The sequence below is a fragment of the Symphalangus syndactylus genome, chromosome X, assembly GCF_028878055.3.
Source record: "Symphalangus syndactylus isolate Jambi chromosome X, NHGRI_mSymSyn1-v2.1_pri, whole genome shotgun sequence".
NCBI classification, from domain to species: Eukaryota; Metazoa; Chordata; class Mammalia; order Primates; family Hylobatidae; genus Symphalangus; species Symphalangus syndactylus.
Window position 1 is genome coordinate 152,990,486 of NC_072447.2, and position 24,173 is coordinate 153,014,658.

At 41.8% G+C, this 24,173-nt stretch overlaps 1 protein-coding gene across 7 annotated transcripts in view; it reads left to right on the forward strand.

Moving 5' to 3' along the window:
* Positions 1-24,173, forward strand: part of MAMLD1 (mastermind like domain containing 1) — a 142,119-nt gene that overhangs the window by 64,012 nt on the left and 53,934 nt on the right. For 5 of the 7 annotated variants that reach the window (XM_055269260.2, XM_063635319.1, XM_055269266.2 and 2 more), the window contains one exon: positions 11,909-12,067. The exons of the other annotated variants lie outside the window; for them this stretch is intronic. In XM_055269260.2, the coding sequence (XP_055125235.1) occupies positions 11,972-12,067 (96 nt within the window). In that variant the 5' untranslated portion in view covers positions 11,909-11,971. The remainder of the gene's footprint in view (positions 1-11,908; positions 12,068-24,173) is intronic. 7 annotated transcript variants of the gene reach the window in all.

The following is a 24,173-nucleotide window of genomic DNA, read 5'->3' on the forward strand; positions in this document are numbered from 1 at the left end:
CTCCTTGGTTAGCCATATTCCCAGGAATTTTTCTCTTTTTGTAGCTATTGTGAATGGGATTACATCCTTAATTGGCTCTCAGCTTGGATATTGTTGCTGTATAGGAATGCTACTGATTTTTGAACATTGATTTTATATTCTGAAACTTTGCTGAAGTTGTTTATCAGATCAGGTAACTTTTAGGCAAGAATATGGCATTTTCTAGGAATAGAATAATATCGTCTGCAAATGGATAGTTTGGCTTCCTCTTTTCCTATTTGGATGCCCTTTATGTATTTCTCTTGCCTGATTGCTCCAGATAGGACTTCCAATACTATGTTGAATAGGAGTGGTGAGAGAGAGCATCTTTGTCTTGTCCCAGTTTTCAAGGGGAATACTTCCAGCTTCTGCCCATTTAGTATGATGTTGGCTGTAGGCTTATCATAGATGGCTCTTATTATTTTGAAGTATGTCCCTTCAATGCCTAGTTTGTTGAGGGTTTTTAACATGAAAGGATATTGAATTTTATTGAAAGCCTTTTTATATCTATTGAGATGATCGTGTGAGTTTTGTTTTTAGTTCTGTTTATGGGATGAATCACATTTATTGATTTGCATATGTTGAACCGACCTTGCATCACAAGGATAAAGCCTGCTTGATCATGATGAATGAGCTTTTTGATGTGCTGCCGGATTCAGTTTGCTAGTATTTTGTTGAAGATTTTTGTATCTGTATTCATCAAGTATATTGGCTGTAAGTTTTCTTTTTTGTTGTGTCTCTGCCAGGTTTTGGTATCAGGATGATGTTGGCCTCACAGAATGAGTTATAGAGGAGTCTTTCCTCCACAGTTTTTTGAAATGATTTCAGAAGGAATGGTACCAGGAATTACACATCTGGTGGAATTTGACTGTGAATCCATCTGGTCCTGGGCTTTTTTCTGGTTGGTAGGATTTTTATTACTGATTGTATTTCAGAATTCATTATTGGTCTGTTCAGGGATTCAATTTCTTCCTGGTTCAATCTTGGGAGGTTGTATGTTATCAGCAATTTATCCATTTCTTCTAAGTTTACTAGCTTTTGTGCATAGAGGTGTTGGTGTAGTCTCAGGGGATTTTTTGTATTTCTATTGGGTCAGTGATAACATGCCTTTTGTCATTTTTTATTATATTTATTTGGAGCCTCTCTCTTTTTTTCTTTATTAGTCTAGCTAGTGGTCTATCTATCTTATTAATTCTTTGAAATAACCAACTTCTGGATTTTTCAATCTTTTGTATGTTTTTCACATCTTTTCCCTCAATTCAGCTTTGATTTTGGTTATTTCTTGTCTTCTGCTAGTTTTGGGGCTCGTTTGCTCTTGTTTCTCTAGTTACTCTACATCTCCTGTAGTGGTGATGTTAGGTTGTTAATTTAAGATCTTTCTAACTTTTTGGTGTGGACACTTAGTGCTATGAAATTCCCTCTTAACACTGCTTTAGCTGTGTCCCAGGGATTCTGGTATGTTGTATCTTTGTTCTCCTTAGTTTCAAATAATTTCTTGATTTCTCCCTTAATTTCATTATTTACTCAGATGTCATTCAGGAGGACGTTGTTTAATTTCCATGTAATTGTATGATTTTGAGAAATTTTTAGCATTGATTTCTTTTTTTATTGCACTGTGATCCAAGAATATGGTTGGCATGATTTCGGTTTTTTTGAATGTGCTGAGGATTGTTTTATGTCTGATTGTGTGGTGGATTTTAGAGTATGTGCCATTTGCAGATGAGAGGAATGTATATTCTGTTGTTTTGGGGTGGAGAGTTCTGTGCATATCTGTTAGGTCCATTTGGTCAAGTTCTGAGTTCAGGTCCTAAATATCTTTGTTAGTTTTCTGCCTTGATGATCTGTCTAATACTGCCTGTGGAGAGTTGAAGTCTCCCACTATTATTGTGTGGTTATCTAAGTCTCTTTGGAGGTCCCTAAGAACTTGCTTTATGAATCTGATGCTCCTGTGTTGGGTGCATATGTATTTAGGATAGTTAGGTCTTCTTGTTGAGTTGAGCCCTTTACCATTATGTAATGCTCTTCTTGTCTTTTCTTATCTTTGTTGGTTTAAAGTCTGTTTTGTCTGAAGTAAGAATAGCAACCCCTGGCCAGGCACGGTGGCTCACACCTGTAATCCCAGCACTTTGGGAGGCCAAGGTGGGTGGATCATGAAGTCAGGAGTTCAAGACCAGCCTGGCCAAGATGGTGAAACCCCATCTCTACTAAAAATACAAAAAATTAGCTGGGCATGGTGGCAAGCACCTGTAATCCCAGCTACTCGGGAGGCTGAGGCAAAGAATTGCTTGAATCTGGGAGGTGGAGGTTGCAGTGAGCTGAGGTTGTGCTACTTCACTCCAGCCTGGGCAACAGAGCCAGACTCTGTCTCAAAAAAAATAAAAGAATAACAACCCTTGCTTTTTTGTGTTTTTTGTTTGCTTGGTAGATTTTTCTCTATCACTTTACTTTGAGCCTATGGGTGTTGTTGCATGTGATATGGGTCTCATGAAGACAGCATACCATTGGGTCTCACTTCTTTACTCAACTTGGCACTCTGTGCCTTTCAGTTGGGGCATGTAGCCTATTTACATTCAAGGCTAGTATTGATATGTGTGCATTTGATCCTGTCATCATGTTGTTTACTGGTTATTATACAGGAGTTTTGTGTGGTTGCTTTATAGTGTCACTGGTCTATGTACTTAAGTGTGCTTTTGTAATGGATGGTAACAGCCTTTCCTTTCCATATTTAGCACTCCCTTCAGGATCTCTTGTAAGGCAAGTCTGCTGTTAATGAATTCCCTTCACATTTGCTAGTCTGAAAAGGATCTTATTTCTTCTTCACTTATGAAGCTTAGTTTGGCTATAAATAAAATTATTGGTTGTAAATTATTTTCTTTAAGAATGCTGAATATAGACCCCCAATCTTTTTTAGCATGTAGGGTTTCTGCTGAATGGTCTGCTGTTAGCCTGATGGGGTTTCCTTTGTAGGTGACCTGCCCCTTCTGTCTATCTGCCTTTAACATGATTTTTTTTTTTTTTTAATTTTGATCTTGGAGAATGTGATGACTGTGCATCTTGGGGATGGTCTTCTTGTGTAGTATTTTCAGGGGTTCTCTGTATTTCCTGAATTTGAATGCTGGCCTGTCTAGGTAGGTTGGGGAAATTCTTGTGGACAATATCCTGAAATATGTTTTCCAAGTTGTTTGCTTTCTCTCCTTCTCTTTCGAGGATGCCAATGAGTCATAGATGTGATCTTTTTGCATAATCCTATATTTCTCAGAGGTATTGGTCATTCTTCTTTATTGCTTTTTCTTTATTTTTGTCTGAGTTATTTCAAAGAGCCAGTCTTCAGGCTCTGAGATTCTTTCCTGAGCTTGGTCAGTCCTGCTGTTAATACATTCAGTTGTATCCTGAAATTCATTAAGTGAGTTTTTCAGCTCTCTCAGATCAGTTTGGCTCTTGCTTAAGATGGCCATTTCGTCTCTCATTTCCTGTAGTTTTATTGTATTCCTCAGAATCCTTGGATTGGGTTTTGACTTTCTCCTGAATCTTGATGATTATCATTTCTATCCATATTCTGAATTCTATTTCTGTCATTTCAGCCATTTCAACCTGGTAAAGAACCATTATGGGGAAGTAGTGTGGTCATTTGGAGGTAACAAGACACTCTGGCTTTTTGAGTTGCCAGAGTTCTTGGCCTGGTTCTTTCTCATCTTTGTGGGCTGAAATTCTTTCAGTCTTTGAAGTTGCATTCCTTTGCATGTTTTTTTTTTTTCTTTTTTGATGTCCTTGGGGGTTTGATTGTGATATAAGGTGGGTTCAGTTGGCTGGTTTTGTTTCTGGGAGATTTTAGTGGGGCAAAGCTCAGCTCAGGACTTCTGGGCTGTGTGTTCTAACTCTGGGGGGCTGGTATCAAGTCATCAGTTTTGTTCTCTGGCCCTTCAAGGTTAGAAACCTGCTGTGCTGAAGGGGCTGAGCTGTTCTCGGACTGCTGGTCACAACACTCCAATGGATGGTGCCAGCCAAAGCACTTCATCGGACAGTAGCAGCAGGATCCGTGCTCATTCACATGTGCCAGCAACAGTAGCAGAATGGCAGGGTGCACTTTCTTTAGTTGGGGTGGGTGCTGGCAGGTGCAGAGGTTGCCAGCCTCCATGCAGATGTTCACAGTGTCAGCAATGGCAGTGTGGCATGGGGGCAGCTACTTCTTTTTTAAAATGTGTGTATTTTATTTCATTTTCTTGCCTTATTGGACTAGCTAGAGCTTCCGGTATTATGTTGAATATCAGTGTCACGAGCAGATAGCCTTGCCTTGTTGCCACTCTTAGAGGGAAAGCAGTCAGTCTTTAACCATTAAGTGTGATGTTAACTGTAGATTTACTGTAGATATTCTTTATCAAGTTAAGGACATTCCCCTCTATGCCTGGTTTTTATCATTAATGAGTATTGAATTTTGTTGAAGGCTTTTTCTGCATCACATGATAGGATACTATGATTTTAATTATTTTTTTGAGATGATGTAGATTCACATGAAGTTGTAAGAACTAACACAGATAGATGCTATGTACTCTTCAGCCATATTCCCCTAATGATAACATCTTGTGAAATGATTATACAATATCACAAATGGGATATTGACATTGACACAGTCAAAATACAGAACATTTCAATCACCATGGGTATCTCTCATTTTGCTCATATATAGACGTACCTACTTCCCTTCCATACCCACTCTCTCCTTAATCCCTGGAAACCACTAATCAGTTCTCCGTTTCTATAGTTTTGTTATTTTAAGAATGTTACATAAATAGAATAGTATAGTATGGAACCTTTGGGGATGGTCTTTTTTTTTTCACTTACAATCATTCTCTACAGATTCATCCAGGCCGTTGCTTGTATCAACTGTGTATTTCTTTGTATCGCTGAGTAGTCTTCCATAGTATACATGTACCATCATTGAAGCATTGCTGAGTTGTTTCCAGTTTTTTACTATTATGAATAGTGCTACCACAAACACTTATGTGCAAGTTTTGTGTCAATACAAGTCTTTATTCCTCTGGGATAAATGCCCACGAGTGCAATTACTGGGTCGTATAGTTGCTGGATATTTAGTTTTTAAGGAAACTGCCAAACTGTTTTTCAATGTGGCCATACCATTTTACATTCCCACCAGCAATGTTATGAGTGATTCAGTTTCTCCACATTCTTACCAGCATTTGGTGTTGTCTCTATATTTTTACAAAGATTAAATTCACGTAACAATCTAGTGATATTTAGTACATTCACAATGTTATGCAACCATCACCTCTATCTAATTTCTAAACATTTGCATCACCGTAAAATAAAACCTCATACTCATTTGGCAGTTAGTCCTCATTCTTCCCCTCCCCTCAGTTCGTGGCAACCACCAATCTGCTTTCTGTCTCTGTGGATTTACCTATTCCAGACACTTTATATAAATGGAATCATACAATATGTAACCTATTATGATTGGCTTCTTTCAGTTAGCTTAATGTTTTCAAGATTCATTCATGTTTCAGCATGTTATCAGTACTTCGTTCCCTTTATGGCTGAATAATATTCCACTGTGGATGTACCAAAATTTTGTTTATCCGTTTATTAATTGATGTACATTTGGTATGTTTCCACTTTTGGTGCTGCTAAGAACATTTGTGCAGAAGTATTTGTTTGAGTCCTTATTTTCAATTCCTTTGGGTATATACCAAGGAGTGGAATTGTGGGGTCAAATGGTAATTCTATGTTTAACTTTTTGAGAAACCACCAAACTGTTTTTGATAGCAGGTGCAACATTTTAAATTCCCACCAGCAATGTATGAGGGTTCCAATTTCTTCACCTTCTCACCAACACTTGTTATTTTCTTTTTTTTTTTTAAATTATAGCCATTCTAGTGGGTGGGAAGTGGTATGCTGTGGTTTCGGTTGTCATTTTTCTGATGACTAATAATGTTGAACATCATTACATATGCTTGTTGGCCATTCATATATCTTCTTTGGGAATAAATCTATTTAAGTCCTTTGCCTGTTTTTTATTGTGTTGTCTTTTTTATTGTTGCATTTTAGGTGTTATGTGTATATTCTAGATGCTAGGTTTTAATTAGCCATATTATTTGCAAATGTTTTCTCCCATTCCGTAGGTCTTTTCATTTTCTTGATAACGCCCTTTGATGCCCAAAAGTTTTTATGAAGTCCAATTTATCTATTTTGTTGTTGTTGTTCATGTTCTTCGTGTCATAAAGTTCCATTGTGAAATTCAAGGTCATGAAGATTTACTTCTATGTTTCCTTCTAAGAGTTTTACAGTTTTAACTCCTATGTTTAGGTTGTTGATCAATTTTGAGCTGAATTTTGTATATGATATAAGGTAGGAGTCCAACTTCATTCCTTTCTATGTGGATATCCAGTTGTCACACGACAATTTGTTGAAAACTATTCTTTGCCCCATTGAGTGGTGTTGGCACCCTTGTTGAAAATCAATTGGCCATAGATTTATGGGTTTAGGAGCTGGGCATGGTGGCTCACGCCTGTAATCCCAGCACTTTGGGAGGCTGAGGCTAGCGAATCACTTGAGGTCAGGAGTTCCAGACCAACCTGGCCAATGTGGCAAAACCCCATCTCTACCAAAAACACAAAAATTAGCTGGGCGTGGTGTAATCTCAGCTACCTGGGCGCCTGTAATCCCAGCTACCCGGGAAGCTGAGGCAGGAGAATCGCTTGACCTGGGAGGTGGAGGTTGCAGTGAGCTGAGATCGAACCACTGTGCTCCAGCCTGGGTGACAGAGCAAGACTCAGTCTTAAAAAAAAAAAAATGGATTTATTTCTGAATTCTCAAGTCTATTCCATTGGTCTATATGTCTATACTTACACCAGTGCTACATTGTTTTGATTATTATTGCTTTGTGATAAGTCTTAAAATCAGGACGTGAGTCTTCTTGTTTTTCAATATTGTTTTGAGGGGATCACATGATTTTTAGTCTTTGCCTGTTAACATAGCATATTATGGTAATGTGGTGGTATGTATGATTAACATGGATTGACTTTTACATATTGAACTACCCTTGCACACCAAGAATAAACTCAACTTGAACATGGTATATAAATCTTTTTTATAAACTACTGAAACTTTCTTAAGGATTTTTGTGTCTATATTCATGGGAAATATTGGTCTGCAGTGTTTTTTTTTTTCTTGCTTGTACAGTGTTTGTCTTTGCTGTCAAGGTAATGCAATGAGTTGGGAGGTGTTCCCTCTTCTCTTTTCTGTAGGATATTATGTAGAATTGGTGCTAATTCTTCTTTAAACAACTAATATAATTTTTTAGTGAGGTCATCTGGGCTTAAAGTTTTCATTTCAGATTTTTAAATTATGAATTTGATTTCTTTCATAATTATATAGCCATTCAGATTATTTCATATTGGGTAAATTTTGGCAGTTTGCACTTTTATAATGATTGGTCCATTTCATCTAAGTTTTCAAATTTATATGTGTATTCATAGTAGTAGTCCCTTATTATCCTTTTCATGTCTGCAGTCTATAGTAACATCTCCCTTTTCATTCAGAGTATTGGTAATTTGCATCTTCCCTTTTTCCTTCGTCAGTCTTGCTAGAGATTTGTACATTTTATTAATTTTATGAAAGAACTAGATTTGTATTGGGTTTCTCTATTGTTTTTCTCTCTTTAATGTTATGTTTATTGATACAAATATTTGTACATCTTTATGCGGTACATATGATATTTTGTTAAATGCATAGACTGTGAAAGTATCAAGTTAGGGTACTTGGGGTGTCCATTATCGCTAATATTTATCATTTCTATGTGTTGGGAACATTGCAAGTCCTCTCTCCTAGCTATTTTGAAATATACAGTACATTGTTGTTAGCTATGGTCATCATATACTCTGCTATCAAACTGTTTTCAGTATTATTGAGTTTGATTATTATTTTCTTCCTTCTGCTTGCTTTGGGTTTATTTTATTCTTTTTCTTGTAGGTTCCTTAAGTGGAAGCTTATATTATTAATTTTAGAATTTCCCTCATTTCTAACACAAAAATTTAGTTTTATACATTATCATCTCAGCACAGCTTTACCTGTGTCCCACAAATTTTGATACATTGTATTTTCACTTTAATTCAGTTCAATGTAATTTTTATTTCTTTCAAGACCTCGTTAACCCATGAATTTGTTTTAAAGTATGCTTTTTAATTTCTAAGTGTTTGTAGATTTTCATGTTGTCTCTCTGTTATTGTTTTCCAATTTGATTCCATCACAGATAAAACATCATTTATTATTTGAATTCTTTTAATATTTTGTGGATTGTTTTATGACTGAAAATATGTCTATATTGGTATATATTTCTTGGGTGTTTGAAGTAATGTAAGTTATATTCTTTTCAGGTGGAGCACTCTATACATTTTATTTAGGCCTTACTGAAACCTGTTGTTGGGCTCTTCTACATCTTGCTGATTTTCTGTGTAGTTGTTCTATCAGTTGTTGAGATAAGGTGTTGAAGTCCCCATCTATAAATGTGAATTTTTCTATTTCTCCGTTCAGTTCTAAAAATGTTTGCTTCCTATATTTGCAGGTCTTCTGTTAAAGCATACACATTTAGGAGTACTATGTCTTATTGGTGGATTGACACTTTCAGCATTATGTAATGTCCCTATCTGTCCCTGGTATTTTTTTTTTTTTTTGCTCTGAAGTCTACTTTATCTAATATCACTAGAGCCACCTCTGTTACTTTGTAAAATTAATATTTGCATGGTGTATCTTTTTCCATCATTTTACTTTCAGCCTTTCTAAATCATTATATCTGAGGTGAGCATCTTGCAACAGCATATCATTGGATCATGTTATCTTCTTTGCCAATCTCTGTCTTTTAATTGGTATGTTTAGACCATTTTCATTTATTGTATTTATTGATAAATTAGTGCTTAGCTCTGCCAATTTATTTTTGTTTTCTGTTTGTTCTCTGGTTTTTTGTTTTTGTATTTTCTTTTTTCTGACTTCCGGTGGGTTACTCAAACAATGTTTAGAATTCCATTTGGTTCATGTATAGCATTTTTGAATCTATCTTTTTGTACAGCATTTTTAGGGATCACTCTAGGTATTACATTATATATATATATATATATATATATATATATATATATATATATATATGCGTAACTTATAATAATCTACTGGTGTCAACTTTTGCCAGTTTCAGTGAAGTGTAGAAACCCTACCTCTCCTTTCACCCCTTTACTCTCCTCTATTTATAATGTAATTGTGTTAAATATTCCTTCCACATACATTTACAGACACATCAGACAATGTTATAATTGAAGATTCAACCTTCAAACATAATTTGGAAAACTCAAGAGGGGAAGGAAAGTTCATTATATTTACCCATAATTTTTTCTCTTTCCATTGGTCTTTATTCCTTTTTAATGTTCAGTATTCTTTCTTTTATCATTCCGTTTCCACTTAGAGAATTTTCTTTAGATATTCTCTTAGTAGAGGCATGTTGTTGACTAATTTTGTTAGTGTCTCTTGATCTGAGAATGTCTTGATCTCCCTTTCATATCTGAAGCATAATTTCACTGAGTATAGGGTTCTGGGTTGACAGTTCTCTTTATTCAGCACTTGAAAAATATTATGCTACTTCCTTCTGGAATCCATGGTTTGTGACCAAAAATTCACTCTCATTCAAATTATTTTTCTTCTATAGGTATCATTTCTCTTTCACTGCATTCGAAGCTTTTCTCTTCATGTTTCAGAAGTTTCATTATTACAGGTCTTGGAGTGGATTTCTTTATATTTATACTGTTTGAGGTTCACTCAGCTTCTTAAATTTCCAGATGTATGTCTTTTGTCAAATTTGGGGAGTTTTCAGCAATTATTTCTTTGGATACTTTTTTTTTTTGGGTTTCATTCTCTTTCTCATCTCCTTCTGGAATTCCAGTGACATGAAAGGTAGATCTTTTGTTTGTAATTCTACAAGTCCCTGAGTCTATGTTTATTTTTTTTTTCCAGGATATCTTCTCTCTGTTGTTCAGATTGGTCATTTCTATTGTTCTATCTTAATTCTTTCCTCTGTTCTTACCATTCTCCTCTTGATTTGATTCACTGAATTTATTTCCATTATTGCATTTTTCATTTCTAAAATTTCCATTTGGTTCTTTTTTATATGTTCTGTTTCTCTGCTGAGAAATCTGATTACTTTGCTGAGACTTTCTATATTTTTTTCATTCGCTTCCAAGCATAGTTGTAATTGTTGGTTGAAGCACTTTAATGATTACTGCTTTAAAATCCTTTTCAGGCAGTTCTGACATCTGTGTCATCTTGCTGTTGGCATCTGCTGATAATATTTTCCATTCCGTTTGATATCTTACCGGTTCTTGGTATGACAAGTGCCTTGCTACTGAAACTTGGGCATTTTGGATATTACATTATAAGACTGGATCTTATTTAAATTTTCTGTTTTAGCTGACTTCCTCTGACACTGCTCTGGCAGGGAAGGGGCCACCATCTTATTCTTCATTGACATCAGGGAGGATGGAGCTCCTCATTACTGCTGGACAGGGGTGAGGATTCCAACTCCCCACTAGGCTTTTACTGATACTACTCTAGTGCGGATAGGGAAGGGCACCTCATTACTGCTATGTAGGGGTGGAGTCTAGGCTCCTCATTTGGCTTTTGTTGATGGAATATAATGGGACTGCATTTTCTCCTATGGTGTTTGGCTTGAGTAGAGCAGTTATTGTCTAAAAGTTTTCTGTCTTGCTAGGTTACCTCTTTCACAGTCTTTTGGCTAGGAAGAGCAGGCTTTTGTTGGGGCTTCTTTGTTAGTGCCGTTTGGCATTCTGGGTTTCTGGCTTCTTCAGCTCCAAGTCTGGTATATATGAGGCAGAAACAAAATCCAGAGAACTCGCCACTGCATCATTGCTCAGGTCCCAAGGTCCCTAACTGGTATACTTTTTTCTTTCCACCTTTTAATGTCTTATTATGTTTGTTTTATATATAATGCCCAGAGGTTTTAATGATACTCAGTGAGAGAATGGGGAAAAGTACTTCTCCACCTTTCCAGAGGCAGAGGTTTAGACTTGAGATTTTAGAAGCGGATGCTGTGCTGCCAAGGAGGTTTATGGGAAATAGAGCTGTCCTTATATATTAATGTCTTAGCGGAGCTCTTATTTCATGTCTACATCATGAAAAACAAAAAGAAATGAAACTTTACCTGGGTTTGCATATGTCTGCTTATCCGTCATGGAGGAGTAGCCATGATCATAACCTGCTCAGTCAGTTTCCTGTAAATCAGTGCACCAGGGTTTCATGAGCCCCTTTCAATATCTATTGCTCCCTTCCTGTGTCTGTCAGTCTTTGAACTGTTAGCTCACTTGGCTGTATCCTAACAGTGCCACAATTGGTGGTTGCTTCTTCTATGAACCATAAGGCTTACTCTAGTAGAGCTGAAGAGGCCCTAAGCCATCACCTAATTTAGCCACCATGTTTTCATATAAGGAAATTGCATCTCAGAGAACAGAGGAAGCTTTTCCTGGATCTCACTGCATATCACACAAAAGCAAATCCAGACCTAGGACCCAGATATCATGCCTGTAGGCCTAGTGTTATTTTAGTCACATGAAGCTGCGCCTCCATCCACTCCTCTGCCTTCCAGTGAACTTTGTTCTTTGCTCTGGTCAAGGACTGTCATTTTATCCCAGCCAACTGTCTCACGAAAATGCCCCTCATCGTTGGGGGTGGGGGTGCTCAATGAGGGTGGTGGGTGGGAAGAAGGGAAAAGGAATGTGGCTGACTCCACACAAACCTGTCTTCAGAGTGAAAGTCTGTGATTCACGGGGTCAGTGGTCTCATCTTCATATCTGAAAGACAGTGTACTTTTTGTCTCCCTAAGCCCTGTGTCTAGGTCGTTTGGGAAACGCCTTGGAGAGTCAAGAATAAAATTGCAGGTCAAACAATGGATGACTGGAAAAGTCGGCTTGTAATCAAGAGCATGCTTCCCCATTTCGCCATGGTGGGAAATCGTCAGGAGCCCAGAAAGCTCCAGGAATCGGTCAGACAATGGGCCATGGGGGGAGGGGGGGTGTTGAATGCTTCTAATCTTAAACTTGAACATAAGGTGTGTTATTGAAATTTTCTGTGCAAACTTGGTGGCAGGGATCCAACTCAAAATATAAGGAACTCAAATGTGATCTAGAAGAGATCTAGGAGATGAGCTGATCCCACCCCTTGTGGGTTTCTAGAAGAGCTGGAAATATAGTCTAAGGTTCCATATGGACTCCCAGTCTAGTAGTGATCACTGCATTGCACCCATTCAATAAGAAAAATGAGAAAGGATGAGAGAGGGAAGACGAGCTTACTTTTTCTCTTAATAGAAGCCAGTCAGAATGGCAAGCACTAGATATATTGCATGAGCTTCCTAGTATGACTGAGAACAAGATCTAGTGGGTAGGGCACAGAGAGGTCTTCCCATTCAACTTTCTGGCCCTGTTATCCTTTTAAAAACTCATCTGACACACTTCTACTTTCCTCTCTGGGAACTCAGATATCATCCAAGTGTTCTGAAACTCAGGATTAGGGATTCCAGTGGTAGTTCTAGGAGCAGGATGATGATAGAAGGGACTATGAGAGCCATTGACTAGTTTAATTTGACAATAAAAGCCTGCAACACCACCAATCTACCAAGATTAGCTCTGTTAGCAGGAATTGCAGCAAACACAATAGCTGTTATCTCGGGGTATTAGGGCCACAGAGGAGTGGCTTGCTTAATCTCTGGAATTAATAGAGCAGAGAGGAAATGGCTCTTACAGAGCCGTGGGTCGGCTTCCTTCCTTTTCATAGAACTGGAAGCCCTAGGCTCTGAGGTAATGCCATTTCACATAACTAGAGGGCCTGTCTTCTCCAATTCCCAGGGCAATCCACTTTCAGCCAGACAGCTTTTGATTTATTTTAAAATTCTGATATGTGCACAGATGTAGAAGGAGGTGATTGAAATCTTGTTTTCTCTTCGTTTCCTCATTGTCAACCACCAACAGTGTATTGAGAATGTGCTATCAAGTTGAGCATGTAGACATTTACAAAACTGTTTACTGCAGTCCCCAGCTCTCATAGAGATTGCAGTCAGGTGGGATGGCAGAGATGGAGACATTACTTGGCCAGCAGCCTGTCCAAATTACCAGGCCTTAGGCCTCTTCTAGAGAGAAATCTCTAAGCTCCATCCTAATTGTCCTTTATATTTCATGCTTCTCTTTTATGATCAACAATTGAGTCAGTAAAGAAAAACCTGATAATGCTCCCAGAGTCCGTGATCAGTTTTAGCATGACTTTAAATTTTTCTTTTATTTCCCACTTGTTTCCATTCACTTGGGCCAAATTGTAAGAGAAAGGGTTGATGGACTGTGGATGCAGGGGTCCTCTTCCCTTTCTCCCCAACTCCACCAACACTCTTAAAAAGTGTGGCCAGTAAGTAACTGCTTTGGTTTTGATCAGTGTACAGTTGAATGCACAGATTCCAGTGGGGGTTGTCCTTAGAACAGGTCCTTGGAGTGGCCATCTGTGCGTTTACTCTGGAGAAGTTGTCATTGCTTACGTCATTTCCAGTCTTGGCTTCTCTTTGCAGATGGCCTTTAGAGCCCTTTGTAAGCTTTGCCAAAAATTCACATTCATTGCTTTAGAGTCACACTTTGGACTTGATCAAAATCAGCCCTCTGCCTCCTCTGTGCCACACCTCATTCTCTGAAAGAGTTCTCTGTTGGGTTCTGAGTGGCTTGACTCTTTCTAAAACTTCAAGCTGTCCTAGAAGACCAAGAATTCACCCCAGTTGAGGAGATCAAAGAATTTTAAAAATTTGCCTCAGCCTCCAAAAGCAACTCTCTCAGATGGTCTTCTTCACAGTTGAAACAGCATTGGATGACATTGAGAGAGCCCACTCCTTTGGCTGGACGTGACAGGTGCTACTGTACGGTATCCCTGTAGCCTCAGAAAGGTACCCAGTGCTAATATGAAACTGCTGCACACTCTGAGGATCTCAGCATCTTGGTGCTTGTGAACTGAGGTTGACCACATAAAAGCAGAATGGCCTGTGAGTCCACCAAGAAACCTGCTGTCCAAACAAGTTATTGTAAGGCCTGGAAGGTGAGTGGCCAAAGGAGCTCCTTTGCAAGAGCTGGGCTTGCATTTCCAGGGTGTAGCCTTAGCTGGATCTCAGATGTTTCCCTTGTTTGTTCTCCTTCTGACACTTAATAACACTCAGGGATGACACCCTGAACCCTAGTCCCAGGAAACTATGTGCATCTGGAAGCACGTTTCTTGCACCACTCTCCCTCATCCTGAAAGCATTGCTAACAGAGATTTGCCTCAGGCATTCAGCTTAACTGCTTCTCTTGTTCTTTCCCAGAAAACAAACAAACAAACAAAAAACATGTTTCAAATCAATCTTGAAAAAAAATGCTATCAGCCCCAGAGGAGAGTTCTCTTTAAGGAGTCCTTGAATTTACATGGAAATAATTGTGAGCTCCCTTGAAGGAAAGCGTTCATCTCCTGTAACAGTTGTTTTTGGCCTAAGACTAGGGATCAGAACACCTGGGTTCTAGTCTTGCAGCTACTCCTCACTAGCTATGGGGCTTTGTCTATCCTTTGCTCTCCCTGAGAACAAAGTTCAAATGAACCAAAAGTAAGAATAACCACCTTTAATTCAGCATTGACTAGGTACTAGGCACTTTACTAAGCATTTGTGGGGCATTATCTCCTGTAATCCTCATGATAACCCTGGGAAGAAGAAGCTATTATTATCTCCAAGAAACTGAGACTCAGAGAGATTAAGCAATTTGACCAAAGTCACAGATATAAGAAGTGGCAAACTCAGAGGCCAATGTCATCACCACTATACTCTAATGCACATTGAAAACTACAAAATGCTGAATACATATCAGGCAGGGGCCATCACCATAAGAAATCTCAGTAATGCAAGTACCTTTTCAGCATGTGTTCATTCATTTAATAGTGTGACTGCTTAATGACTCTGGCTATCTGGGGAACAGAAGAGTTTGACCTTTTGAATATTTGGGCATCTACCCAAGGTTAATAAGGCATCCAGTCTCTGCAGTTAGTGTATGGAGTTTTAACAGGAGGCAGAACATTTGGTCCTTCCCTTTGAAGTTAAGATGGTGATTCTTTCCCTAGATCCCTAGATCAGTAGGTCGAAGGATTGCTAGTGTGAGAATTTATTCCCTTCATAAGGCAGCTCCTAGACAAAATGGGGGTGCGAAGGGCATGAAATGTTCAGTTGGAGGAGGAAGGGGACACAGTGCTTTTTGCACATTTTCTGTGTTCAGCCGTTTAATGTGAAGAAGCGACTCACTCTATAGATTACAATGGGATGCCGTGCCCAGTATTTCTTCTGAGCTTCCCAACCAGTCAGTGGTTGGGCAGGGTGGGGGGATTATAATTATTCTCCTTCTTTATGGATAAAGAGAATAAAGTCTGAGAAATTCAGTGACTTTCAGAAGGATGGCCATCCAGAAGGTGGGGCACGCTATATCAACGGTCTTCATTTGGATGGCCCCAAGTGCAGTGTGCTTTCCATCTATAATACGATGAAAAACAACCCCTCAGCCCACATCTTTCTCACCTCTAAATGCAAGTAGGGCTGAAGAAGGGGGAGAGAAGAGCCCTCAGTGTAACAGGGTATGTGGACATTTGGATGGCTACAAAAATACTGGCCCCATCCTATCCATCCCTTTTCTTTAGACTGGTGACCTTAGACATACCCAGTAGGAGGACCTCCAGTAACCTCCTCCCTTGGTGTGTATGTGATGGGGTTCAAGATTTGTGCCCATCAGCTTTCAAGGCATATACTTCTTGCAAAAAAAAGTGCTGGACTCAGGAAGGAGTCCTCAGACTCGACCCAGGGTTGGAACAAGCTCTTTGTGAGATTTTGAGCAGGTTTCTTTCTTCTTGAGGTCAGAGGGCATGGGTATGAGCTCTAAGGGCCTGTCTATCTCTGGCCTCCTGCCACATTTCCAGGGTCCCTTCTGTGTGTCTGGTCCTGTGCTCGATCTCGAGCCCCAGGAATTCATAGTCTAGGGGCAAATTATTCCCAGGCTTCCTCCACTGGGAACAAATCTATCTTACTCTGTAGTTCTTGGTGAAACCTGGAGGCAAGTGGTTGAGTGTCTCTCTTGTGCAAGGTACTTTGTGCACATTAGCTCATTTGTTTCTGTGTCACAGAGATTGATATTTCCACTTCCCCAGGGTGGAGACTGAGGCTCAGAAAGGATGGAGACTTTCCCAATGTCACACAGGCAGGAAGTTGTAAATTCAGATCTCAAACTCAGGTGCCCTGCGTCCAAAGCTCTTCCTACTCCCATTCCCAGATTAGAAGCTCAGGTATTTCCGGGGCCCTCTGCAGGCCAGGCACTGTTCTCAGTGCCTTTCATTCCAGTGGCAGAGACAGCCCATAAACAGGTAAAGAGTAGAAGCAAATTTACTTCATTCTGGTAGCTCTCTGGGACCTTCTGACCAGCGTTGTCCACTGCCGAGCCTGGCAGAAAGCTAGGCTGCTCTAAAACCCCATGCAGGGGCAGCCAGCTGGGAACAGAGTGACTTGTCGAAACAGCTCCCTTAGAAGCCTCAAGAGAAAACCCAGATTCACAGCTTTGAGTCTTTGCCAGCATCCCCTGCTTCGTGCAGGCTGAAGGCACGGCACAGGTGCAAATCTGGCCCCAAGAGAGGGGAGCTCATGTGTATGGGTCCCCTTCCAAGACCTAGGTGATCCTAGGGGCCAGTTAATCTAGAGGCAACTCTCCCTGCCACTTACTGATAACTTGCATGAGCCTCTGGGCCTCAGTATCCACATCAGTAAAGTAGGGTTAATAACTTTGCTCTTCGCCTGCGTCAGGGTTTCTGGGATGGTGATGAACAAGGTGTGGTTGTGCACGTGTTCCAAACCACACAGGGCATGATCCTAAACCACACACTGCTGTGAGCACTTTTTTTTTAATGATCAGAGGTTGGCATTGGCTCAGAGGTTTTTTGCCATCAGAAGGGTGATGGAAAATGTGTGTCCTGACCCCTGAGGATCGCATAGTCTCATCAGCAGCCCCACTGCACTGAGGAGACCTGAATCTGTAATGTAGCTGTGAGCATTCTGGGTCAAGGGCTGCAGTGTGTATGCGCCTTTCTACTTTGGGGATCCTCCCCATGGAGCACGCAGCTGTTCGCTCCCTTTGCTCCCTCCTCCTTCTTCTGCAGTAAGGGCTCTTTCCTGTTCCAGACACCCAACTGGGGTAAGAAGCCAGGCAGAGGCCTTGCCTTCACACAGACCTTTTTTCGCAAGAACTGAGCACTGCTCAGCTTGCAGGACACCACTGGGCTTGGCATCTGGGTCCTGCCTGGGTAGCCTGGCTTGGTAAACCAGTGACCTGCAAATCACAGTCTGTTTGAAGGGAGGGTGCTGGTGAGGGGAACTCCATTTTTCAGCTGGCTTATGCAGGCACCTGGGAGCATGACACTGCCTATTTCTGAACTTTTAGGAGCCCCTGCTGGCCTCGTCTGCATTCCTGCCTAGCTCTTTCCCACAGTTTCCTTGACAGAAGGCCCAAGGTAACAGGTTTCTGTCGGTGGAACTGCCCCCAGGAAGGGGAGGGATGCTGCTGGACTCCAGGGCACAGCTGAGGCTCGGAAGTGTGCACATTTCTAGGGAGTATGCAGACCCAGGGGCCAGCCCTATGGGTGTGGGCCTGGGGTTCCTCAAACTCTGGGCTGGCCTGTGTAGGCTGAGGCCTCTTGCTTTTACTGAGAATCCACAGCTGGAAAGCCCAGTGTTTCTCTTTTTACAGATAGATATTTGGGTTATAAGCTACCCCTGGAGTGCTGCATTCCAGATTTCTGGGGAGGAGGGACACGAGCTTCTAAGATTTGGGCAACAAATTTTGATTTCCGCAGTTGATATAGAATAATTTGTTGGAAACCTTCCTCCTCCCCTTTTGCTTTTCCTTTCCCTCCCCTTCCTTCCTGCCTTTCCCTTCTCCTCCTCATCTCTCTCCTCCCTTCTCACCAGATCTCCAACTCCTAAATTCCAAAGTTAGAAAGGCAAGCATCAGCCACAGGGAAGTGGATTTGACCACTGGGCACTCAAACCCAAGGCGCAGGCATGTCTCTGCTGTCATTGCCTCCCTCTCTCTTGCTCTGGCCCCCCTCAGCACAGGCCTGTCTTTGTCTGCCTCCCTCCAGTGCTGCAGGCTTCCATCACCCTCTCAAGTCCCCATCCAGAGGCAGGGCTGGCATAGGTGCTCACTTGCTCACTCACTGCCCTGACCCTGAGAGCTCCTGCTTCTATGCTCCTAGACCTATGGCTCAGTATATGGCACATAGCAAATGCTCAGTAAGATGCAGCTGCTGTTCATCTTGGCCAGAAGTCCCTTAGAAATCATCTCGGCCACCCACATTGCTGGACACAAGAGAAGGCCAGTGTCATGAAGAGGGGAAGGGGTGCATCTAAAAAGTCGTTGTCTCTAGGCCTTACACAGGAAATGGGAAGAGAACAGAGTTATTTGCAGAGTACCATTTTCCCCAATGGTTCATTCACATCTGCAGATGCCAGCTGAGCCCTGTCACGAGGCTTTGGGGTTACCAAGACGAATAGGAAACTACCTGGCCTTCAGAGAGTTACATGGTGGAGGTGGGAAATGCATAGACCTAACATGGCAGCCTCAAGGTTGGCCATAGCACCTAGGATGGGGATGGAAGGGGTAGAAGGTGAGACTGTATTATCATAGAGACCCTTGATGGCCTGAGGGTGGAGGGTGTGCTTTAATCCACTAGCCCATGCAAATTGTTCAACAATGTACAGGACTGTGAGAGCAAGGCCCAAGGGAATCCTGGAGGGGATGATGTTTCTCTCCTCTCACTGGAAGCTTCGGAGCACCTGAGAACAGGTGCACAATGAGAAGTGAAACAACTTTTGGGACTGCTGGATCACTTGCACGTTTAGAAATGGTCACCTTACTTGCACTGTGGAAGAAATCTTTACATTTTTCTGCTCCAGAAAGGTTGCCCACCCAGACTTCTGTGAATAATGGGCCTACATGGCCCCCTGCAGTGTGAGGAGGGCAACTTGGAAAGAAGTTATTTCCTTCCAAGATGCTCAGTTCATGCTCTGGGTCAGGTTGGCAAACTACAGCCTGTGAGCTAAATCCAGCCTACAGGCTGTTTTTGTAAATAAACTTTTATTAGCACACAGTCACGTCCAGTTATTAACATATTGTCTACTACACGGAGCTTCAACAGAGACCACATGGCCTGCAAAGCCTAAGATATTTACTACCTGGGCCATCACAGAAGAAGTTTGCCAACACTTGGTCTGTATCACTGGGCATTTGGTTCATTTGTTTACCCTAACAAATGGTACCCATTTCAGGTAGAATTACAGGCCCTCATGCGGCCACGTATTTAGCTTCCCCTCCTGTGCCAAAGCTGGCCCCAACTCCACACTCCCAATTCCACACTTCTCAAAAGTTCTTGCCCCTAAAACTGTTTCTTTTCCTTCCGTTTCTCCTCCCATCAGCATCCAGAGAGATCTTTTTCAAAGAGATGAAGCCAATCCTTCCTCTGCTTAAGTCCCCAGATGGCTTCCCTACAAACAAAATACAATCCCATCCCCTTCCCATAGCCTGCAAGACCCTCTGCAAATTCACGACTACTTCCCTGGTGCATTGTGTGACAGGCACACTGGCTGCCTGCCCGTCACTGGAACAGTCCAAAAGCCCCACCCCAGGGCCTTCCCACTTGCTGCCCTCCTGCCTGGGATGCTCTGCCCCCAGTCCTTCTCCTGGCCTGCTCGGAGCCACCTGCCATTCTATCACATCACTATTTTTCCAGTCTTTGAAAGTATACTGCACACACTCTTATCTTGTTCTTGTTGTTCACTTACCGTTTGTCCTACTAAAATTCCAGCTCCTTCTCTCTGCTTCCCCACTTCTCTCCCTGGCCTGTGCTCATTCTCATGGAGGTGTCTGTTCTGGGCCCCCTAGGCAGCCCTGCCTGCCCTTTACTGTCAGATGACTTCATCTCTGTAGTGGAGGGGAGCCCAGTGCCACTCTGTAGGTGCTTCTTTTCCTAGAATAAGCTTCAGGCCCTAAAGTTGTCTAGCATTAGGGCTGCCCATGTGATGCTGTCAGCAAAACTAAACATTTTCTTGCCTCTTTTCCTCCCTCCAGTCAAGCCCTTAGAGTTTAGAACAATGAACTTGGCCTATGTAAAATACCTCCAGGAAGTCAGTCCTCAAACACCAACTCCCAACATCTGCTTTCTGAATATATGGCTTCAAACAGCTAAGTGTACAGTATCTAACTGCTGTCCATCCTTTTGTTTTTTTTAGCCACATGACATCTAAGGAACTTAGAAAATGCCTTGCCCTTTCCTGTAGTTAAATTTGATATAAAATTACTTTATTGGCAGCATATTAACAAACAAAAATCTCCTGTGTTTTTCCCGGTAATTCAATTTCAGTTTTCCAGGTAAGAAAAAGATAATTATGAATGACTATGAGGAGACAGACTGTTTTGAGGTTTCCGTTAATAACACATTCAGAGTGTGCCTTCTTCCTCTGTCCCAGTCAGTGGTGCTGTTGACAGAGTGGTACAAGAATGAAATATACTGTGGGAACTCACCCTGATCCCAACACCCTCATCAATACCATCACCACCATCACTATTGCTACCAGCACCACCACCTCCACCACCACTACCCTCACCTTCACTACCACCACCCTTTAAATCAACACCATTACCGCCATCACCATTGCTACCACCATCCCACCATCCCAATTGCCACCACCACATCCACCACCATTACCACCACCACCATCGTCACTACCACCATTACCTCCATCATTACCACCTCCATCACCCTTACCATTACCGTGATTACTATCACCATCCCCTCTACCACCACCACCCTACCACTTCTCTCTCTATCTCTCATGTACATGCACATGGTTATATGACACTTTTCATGATGCAATCATAGACACTGTCCACAAACAGTGAAATAAGTACATGTTTTTAAATTGTCATTATTTTCAATGTAGAACCTCCTCTTGTTGTTATGCGCTTTGGGGCTGTGGAACATCAACATGTGTTTATGGCCAAAATTGAATTAGGATTCATAAGAAAGGGCTGTATCTCCAGATGCGCACTTTTAAAAAAGATAAGTTTTGGCCGGGCGCGGTGGCTCACGCTTGTAATCCCAGCACTTTGGGAGGCCGAGGCGGGCGGATCACGAGGTCAAGAGATCGAGACCACGGTGAAACCCCGTCTCTACTAAAAAAAATACAAAAAATTAGCCGGGCGTGGTGGCGGGCGACTGTAGTCCCAGCTACTCAGAGAGGCTGAGGCAGGAGAATGGCATGAACCCGGGAGGCGGAGCTTGCAGTGAGCCGAGATCGCGCCACTGCACTCCAGCCTGGGCGACAGAGCGAGACTCCGTCTCCAAAAAAAAAAAAAAAAAAATAAGTTTGGATGAGGGATCTTTCATTTCATAAAAGGATATACTGAGGATTTCCTTTCAGTGACAAATTTTTGCTGCATTTTATTATGATTTGGTTTACAAAAGTTAGCCTTTCACACAGCTGTTTAGGAGCACAGCCAATGACTAAAGGCAGATCTGCCTTGAATAGCAAATGCTGCTGAGTAAACCATGTTACAGGCTATTTTAGGACCACCAAGAATGTGTTTGCATTTTCAAGAGTAGAAAGAGAGATCATATTTATTTGGTATCCACACTATGCCACACACTATGCTAATTACATTTCTAAGCTCATGTAATCCTTACAACAAATTTACGAAGGCTTTACTTTCCCCATTTTGTAGGTAAGAAAACAGGCTCACAGAGGGAAAAATGACTTGCCCAAGGTGACCACCAATTAGAGACAAGGTTTAAACAGACCATGAGGGCTCAGGGCCTACCTCAAGCCCTCTAATCACCCTACACTGCTAAGTTCTTCTATTAGAATTTGTTGTGCAGAAGGTTTTCTCCTTCTTCTTCTTCTTCTTCTTCTTCTTCTTCTTCTTCTTCTTCTTCTTCTTCTTCTTCTTCTTCTTCTTCTTTCTTCTTCTTTTCTTCTTCTTCTTCTTCCTCTTTGTATAATCAGATTATCCATTTGCCTACAAAGCCTACAGTGTGCAAGGAGTGTGTAGTGGTCCAGTCAGTGTACCCTGGCACTTGAGAGCTCATTAACAGCCCAGGAGAATCAGCAAATTCTTAGCAGCCAAGCTACCCTAATGTATATCATAGAAACTACAATAGGAGATTTCTTCTCTGAGGTCACTGCTATCTGACACTATCCTGTGATGTATGGTTTGGAAAACCTTGGGTCAAATACAGCAGTCCCTACAGGCAAGTCAAAATGTCATGGCTGAAACTAAAAGTGATTTTTTATCCTCAGTCTAAGTGTGAAGAGCTGAAATGATCTGTCTTTCCTTTAGCACCCCAGAATTACCTCTGGGTTCATTTGGGGAAGGCTGGCTTACTGCTGAGGTGTCCACACATCCGCCACTATACACGCCTGGGGTTCTTGGGGTTCTGTTACCTGGGATGAACTCTGGAGTCCTGAGTGCCAAGCTCTGCTCTGCCGCTATCTATATGACTTTTAGTAAGCCACCTGCAACTCCTTTGCCTCAGTTTACCCATGTGTAAATCAGGGACCCCAAGCAAAGCTCTGCCTACCTCCTAGGATTCTTGTTAGAATCAAAGGATGATGAATGAGAAAGTACACTGTCCACTGAAAGGGCCTGGGATTTTATAAAGGCCTGTAGTTGGTAACACCAAGACTTGGATCTGAAGGTCTAGAAAAGCGCAACATCCTGAGAGTCTATATGGATTCCTTTAGCCTACTGTGAGTGCTTATGTCATGTCATGAACATGATATACCCCCCATACAGCCCTAAAAAGTCTTTGCTACTAGAAGCCGCATCCTGTATGTGTATAAAAATGCAGAACCAACCTCCCAGGTACACACCCCTTGCACAGGCAGTCTCTGCTGAGTCGTCGTGCAGACACGTCTCTTGCTCCGTCTGGCCATGTTGTTCCCAGAGATGGCTCTAGAGGGATTTCCTGCATGGCTGAATAGATGGGGAGCATATGATGAGCTCACCTTTTCAGGCTTCCAGATATAGAGCTGGGCCGGAGGGGGCTGGGAGGCAGAAGAGTGGGTGCAGCAGAGTAGGCTTGTGGAAGACAAAGCCTTCAGAAAAGCTTCTTGCCCGAGGCAAATGCGGTCCATGCTAGATGGCACATTCTCAACCAGGAAGAGAGTGCAACGTCCTCTCCAACTCAAATGGCAGTGACCAGTGGGTATCCTCAAACTCTGCCATAGGACATTAGGGCTTTACCAAGCACTGTCCAGGTTGCAGTTTTAGATGGGAAAGGGCACTTGGCCTTGAGAAGGTACAGAAGCCAACTCCCTGGTCACCGCATTTGCTCATGCTTTTTCCCTTGGCCCTCAGCCTCTGGATGCCATCATTTGGCCTAGGAAAAGTGTTGCCTACATCTGCCTCTGGTACTAGCAAAGGCCATGGTACAGTGTGGTGCAGACCAGCAGCAGGAACAGAAAGGTGCTTCTCTAAGGAAGCTGCAGAGATTTCTCTGCCAGTCTGGAGATCAGCTTTGGGTCCTAGCTCTCCCTGCTACTCTTCCATATACTTCCAATGATGCAAGTTTCCAAGAAGACCAAGGCTGTGAAAAAGTGTGGTTGTTCCTCAAGAAGTTAGTTCAACACAAAATTACACCATGACCTAGCAATTCCACTCCTTGGTATACACCCAAAAGAAGTGAAAACAAGTGTTCAACAAAAACTTGTACACAGATATTCACAGCACCACTATTCACAATAGCCAAAAGACAGAAACAACCCAAATGTCCATCAGATGCATGGACTGACAAAGTGTGGCACGTCCACACAATGGAATATTATTTGGCCACAAAAGGAATGGGGTACTGAGGCATGCCACAACATGGATGAGCCCAGAAATCATGACGCTGGGTGAAAGAAGCCAGGCACAAAAAGCCACATATTGTATGATCCCATTTGTATGAAATGTTCAGAATAAGCAAATTCATAGAAACAGAAGGTAGATAAATGTGTTGCCAGGAGCTGGGGG